The sequence below is a fragment of the Dendropsophus ebraccatus genome, chromosome 2 (genome assembly GCF_027789765.1).
Source record: "Dendropsophus ebraccatus isolate aDenEbr1 chromosome 2, aDenEbr1.pat, whole genome shotgun sequence".
NCBI classification, from domain to species: Eukaryota; Metazoa; Chordata; class Amphibia; order Anura; family Hylidae; genus Dendropsophus; species Dendropsophus ebraccatus.
The window spans coordinates 48,491,085-48,497,084 of record NC_091455.1 but is presented as its reverse complement, the minus strand read 5'-3'; the positions used below and the strand labels follow the sequence as shown (position 1 = coordinate 48,497,084).

At 50.3% G+C, this 6,000-nt stretch overlaps 1 protein-coding gene across 2 annotated transcripts in view; it reads left to right on the top strand.

The window, feature by feature from the left end:
* Positions 1-1,117: 1,117 nt before the first annotated feature.
* The window catches only part of ARFGEF1 (ARF guanine nucleotide exchange factor 1), a 120,209-nt gene continuing 115,326 nt past the window's right edge, over positions 1,118-6,000 (top strand). For both annotated transcript variants that reach the window (XM_069957486.1, XM_069957487.1), the window contains exon 1: positions 1,118-1,483. In XM_069957486.1, the coding sequence (XP_069813587.1) occupies positions 1,387-1,483 (97 nt within the window). In that variant the 5' untranslated portion in view covers positions 1,118-1,386. The remainder of the gene's footprint in view (positions 1,484-6,000) is intronic.

Genomic DNA, 6,000 nt, shown 5'->3' with positions numbered 1-6,000 from the left:
ACGTCCGCCTGGCTTACTATAGGGATTGTGTCCACGTCCGCCTGGCTTACTATAGGGATTGTGTCCACGTCCATCCGCCTCACTACAGGGATTGTATCCCTATCCACCCGGCTCACTATAGGGATTGTGTCCATGTCCACTTGGCTTACTATAGGGATTGTGTCCACGTCCGCCTGGCTTACTATAGGGATTGTGTCCACGTCCACCCGGCTCACTACAGGGATTGTGTAAATGTCCGTCAAGCTCACTACAGGGATTGTGTCCACGTCCGCCTGGCTCACTATAGGGATTGTGTCCACGTCCGCCTGGCTTACTATAGGGATTGTGTCCCTATCCACCCGGCTCACTATAGGGATTGTGTCCACGTCCGCCTGGCTTACTATAGGGATTGTGTCCACGTCCATCCGGCTCACTATAGGGATTGTGTCCACGTCCATCCGGCTCACTACAGGGATTGTGTCCACGTCCGCCTGGCTTACTACAGGGATTGTGTCCACGTCCGCCTGGCTTACTACAGGGATTGTGTCCACGTTCACCCGGCTCACTATAGGGATTGTGTCCACGTCCACCAGGCTCACTACAGGGATTGTATCCCTATCCACCCGGCTTACTACAGGGATTGTGTCCACGTCCACCCGGCTCACTATAGGGATTGTGTCCACGTCCACCAGGCTCACTATAGGGATTGTGTCCGGGACATTTTCAGTATACAGGGTTTTATTTTGCAGGACCCGTGGGACAGGTCATATGTGGAGGAAACCTATAAGGGAGATTTTAATAAATAACCTGATGGTGTGACCAGGTCCTAAGAGGTGAGCTGCTTATCACCAGTCTACCCTCAGCCCACCATTACAGGTTTCCAGTCAGTGACAGCCAGCAGACATAGTGACATTGGGGAAGTTGTGAAGTTTCCTGATAGAACGGATACAGTGTATGGTGTGTGAGAGCCCCGGTGCCGGTGTGTGACACAGGGCGGGAGGTGTACCCCTGCCCCCCCGGTGACCCCGCACTCCCGCCGCCGGTGTGCTCCCCGGTCCTCGCCCCGTCCCCACCTTCTCCCGTCCCCGGCCCTCCCCCGGGTGTTGCTGCAGTGTCTGCTCTGGGCGGGTCCGTTCCTGACGTCGCTTCCTTCCAACATGGCGAGGAGAAGAGCCGAGCTTCCCTGAGCAGCCGAGCCCGTCACACTGACAGCCGCCGCCGGTCCCGGGGATCCGGATACCTCAGCCTCCCCCACCGACACCCGCACCTCCCCCGCCACCCGTGACTGCAGCTGCCCGGGCTGTGATGGGGCGACCTCCACCCGCAGCACAAGACACGGTCCGACATTAGCCGGGATCTGACGCCAGCCCTGAGCCTGAGGAGGCGCATTACACAGCGGAATCCGACATGTTCCTCACCCGGGCCCTGGAGAAGATCCTCAGCGACAAGGAGGTGAAGAGGGCGCATCACAGCCAGCTGCGGAAGGCGTGCGAGGTGGCGCTAGGTGAGCAGCGGGGACAATGGGGGGCACGGTGCCCGGGGGTGAGGAGGGGCCGACGGTGCAGGACCCCACTAGTGTGCACCCAGGGGAGTGTGTGTGTGACACTAGTGTACAGTGTGCCATAATGGGGGCAGGTGGACGGGATGTCACTAGTGTGCACTGTGATGTGTGTGACAGGAGGAGACGTCACACTAGTGTGCACTGTGATGTGTGTGACAGGAGGACATCACACTAGTGTGCACTGTGATGTGTGTGACAGGAGGAGACGTCACACTAGTGTGCACTGTGATGTGTGTGACAGGAGGACATCACACTAGTGTGCACTGTGATGTGTGTGACAGGAGGACATCACACTAGTGTGCACTGTGATGTGTGTGACAGGAGGAGACGTCACACTAGTGTGCACTGTGATGTGTGTGTAACAGGAGGAGACGTCACACTGGTGTGCACTGTGATGTGTGTGACAGGAGGAGACGTCACACTAGTGTGCACTGTGATGTGTGTGACAGGAGGAGACGTCACACTAGTGTGCACTGTGATGTGTGTGACAGGAGGAGACGTCACACTAGTGTGCACTGTGATGTGTGTGTGACAGGAGGACATCACACTAGTGTGCACTGTGATGTGTGTGTGTGACAGGAGGACATCACACTAGTGTGTACTGTGATGTGTGTGACAGGAGGAGATATCACACTAGTGTGCACTGTGATGTGTGTGTGACAGGGGGAGACGTCACACTAGTGTGCACTGCGATGTGTGTGACAGGAGGAGATGTCACACTAGTGTGCACTGTGATGTGTGTGACAGGAGGAGATGTCACACTAGTGTGCACTGTGATGTGTGTGTGACAGGAGGAGGCGTCACACTAGTGTACAATCTGTGATAATGGTGACAGGAGGAGAAGTCACACTAGTGTACAATGTGTGATAATGGAGGCAGGTGGACGGGATGACACTAGTGTGCACTGTGATGTGTGTGTGACAGGAGGAGACGTCACACTAGTGTGCACTGTGATGTGTGTGTGACAGGAGGAGACGTCACACTAGTGTGCACTGTGATGTGTGTGACAGGAGGAAGAGACATCACACTAGTGTGCACTGTGATGTGTGTGTGACAGTAGGACATCACACTAGTGTGCACTGTGATGTGTGTGACAGGAGGAGATGTCACACTAGTGTGCACTGTGATGTGTGTGACAGGAGGACATCACACTACTGTGCACTGTGATGTGTGTGACAGGAGGACATCACACTAGTGTGCACTGTGATGTGTGTGTGACAGGAGGACATCACACTAGTGTGCACTGTGATGTGTGTGACAGGAGGAGATGTCACACTAGTGTGCACTGTGATGTGTGTGACAGAACGAGACGTCACACTGGTGTACAATCTGTGATGTGTGTGACAGGAGGAGAAGTCACACTAGTGTACAATATGTGATAATGGGGGCAGGTGGACGGGATGTCACTAGTGTGCACTGTGATGTGTGATAATGGTGACCGGAGGAGACGTCACACTAGTGTACAATGTGTGATAATGGTGACAGGAGGAGACGTCACACTAGTGTACAATGTGTGATAATGGTGACAGGAGAAAGAGACATCACACTAGTGTGCAGTGTGATGTGTGTGTCAGGAGGAGACGTCACACTAGTGTACAATGTGTGATAATGGTGACAGGAGGAGAAGTCACACTAGTGTACAATGTGTGATAATGGTGACAGGAGGAGAAGTCACACTAGTGTACAATGTGTAATAATGGTGACAGGAGGAGCGGACATCACACTAATGTACAATGTGTAATAATGGTGACAGGAGGAGGGGACATCACACTAGTGTAGAATGTGTGATAATGGTGACAGGAGGAGGGGACATCACACTAGTGTACAATGTGTGATAATGGTGACAGGAGGAGGGGACATCACACTAGTGTATAATGTGTGATAATGGTGACAGGAGTAGAGGACATCACACTAGTGTACAATGTGTGATAATGGTGACAGGAGTAGAGGACATCACACTAGTGTACAATGTGTGATAATGGTGACAGGAGGAGGGGACATCACACTAGTGTACAATGTGTGATAATGGTGACAGGAGGAGGGGACATCACACTAGTGTACAATGTGTGATAATGGTGACAGGAGTAGAGGACATCACACTAGTGTACAATGTGTGATAATGGTGACAGGAGGAGGGGACATCACACTAGTGTACAATGTGTGATAATGGTGACAGGAGGAGGGGACATCACACTAGTGTACAATGTGTGATAATGGTGACAGGTGAAGGAGATGTGCAATGTGGTTTGTGTGACTGGAGGAAATGTCAGAATAGTGTGCAGCTTGTGGTAATGGTGACAAAGGACATGTGCAATGTGGCGTGAGAGACAGAAGGAGACACCACTAGTCTACAATGTGTGATAATGGTGAGATGTAGAGGAGATGTGCAGTGTGGTGTGTGACACTACTGTATAATGTGTGGTCAGTGGTGGCTGTTATATGAGAATGGTGACAGAAGAGGAGATGTCATTAGTGTACAATGCCATGTGTGTGACTGGAGGAGGAGAAGTGACACTACTGTACAATGTGTGGCCAGGGGTGTGTGTGACTGGAGGAGGAGACATCACTAGTGTACAATGAGTCAGTAGTAGCTGCTGTGGGTGACAGAAGGAGAAGAGGTGACACTAGCACATAATGTGAAGTCACTTGTGTGTGTACAATGTGGTCAGTGGTGGTTGCTGTGTGTGACAGGAAAAGGTGATGCCATGCTAGTGTACAGTGTGTTGTGTGTGACAAGAATAGACAGGAGGAGGTATTTTGTAATGTCCAATTTCTGGCCAGTGGAGGCTGCTGTTTGACTAGATGACATGACAATTAAATGTCACACTAGTGTATATTGTAAGGTCAGTGGAAACTGATAGTAAGAGCTGACATTATACTAGTGTGTAATGTGAGGACAGTTGTGTGTATGACAATAGGTGACAGGGGGAGGAGACATCACACTAGTATAATGTGGTTTGTGTGTGACAGGAGGAGATATCACACTTTACAATGTTTGGTCAGTGGTGATCACTGTGTAATAGTAGTTGACAGGAGGAGGAAATTTGTCAGTGTACAATGTGTGTATGGCGGTAGGCGGAGACGTGATACAGTGTACAATGTGTGTATGGCGGTAGGCGGAGACGTGATACAGTGTACAATGTGTGTATGGCGGTAGGCGGAGACGTGATACAGTGTACAATGTGTGTATGGCGGTAGGCGGAGACGTGATACAGTGTACAATGTGTGTATGGCGGTAGGCGGAGACGTGATACAGTGTACAATGTGTGTATGGCGGAGACGTGATACAGTGTACAATGTGGCTAACTGTGAAAATTGATGACAGGAGAAGTTGATTTCCTGCTAGTGTACAAAAATTGGTTAGTATTGTGTGTGACAGGACGAGGAGGAGATAGCACACTAGTGTACATTGTACAGTTAGTGGTGTGTGTGACAATGGTGAATGGAGGAGTAAACGTTAAACTATTGTACAGTGTGTGGTCAGTGGTGGATGCTGTGTGTGACAGTAAGTGACAGGTGGCGGAGATGTGCGGTGTGGTGTGTGTGTGACACCAGTGTACAATTTATGGTAATTGGTGACTGCTGTGTGTGACAATGGTGACAGGAGGAGGAGACGTGACACAGATGAAAGGTTTATTGACACGGTGCATGCTGGTAGCACCAGCCCTTAACAGCCAGTCAGGATGTAGCTTTCACTTTCTGGTAGCTTTGCAGCAATGACAGCTGTCAGGTGATTTGCTCTTGTAGAGTCCTAGTACATATAATGGTAAACACAAGATGTGATCACTCTGGAGAGGGAGCACTTACATTTCCTACAGTGTTGTATACGTTAGATGTCCGCTGTCCTTCTAAGGGAGTCTCTCTCTCTCTCTCTCTCTCTCTCTCTATATATATATATATATATATATATATATATATATATATATATATATATATATATATATAGTCTGTGCTGTTAGGTTTCAGCGAATTGGACATGAAAAGCCCCCTGTGTACCCCCTCATAAATGTGGCATCATACCAGGATGCAGTGTTGGGCTCATGCAGCTCCACTGTCCTGCCAGGACCTTACCTGTGTGACATGGTCCAGGCCTTAGATTCCTTTTGGATTCCAGCCCCCCCCCCCCCCCACTCCTTTCATGGTGGCGGTAGGTGCCGGTCTAGATCTGGGACCCGCTGATGGCACTAGAGAAGTAACAATGGCAGCAATGTCCTATCATGTGTATATACAGCAGCATCAGTGCTGCAAGTTTGTGTTAGTGATCATTCTAGTGACATTTTGTATTTGCACCACCTGTACCTGGTTATTTCTCTGCCTTCTGGTACCATCTGTACCTGGTTATAGCTCTGCCTTCTGGTGCCATCTGTACCTGGTTATAGCTCTGCCTTCTGGTGCCATCTGTGCCTGATTATTGCTCTGCCTTCTGGTACCATCTGTGCCCGGTTATTGCTCTGCCTTCT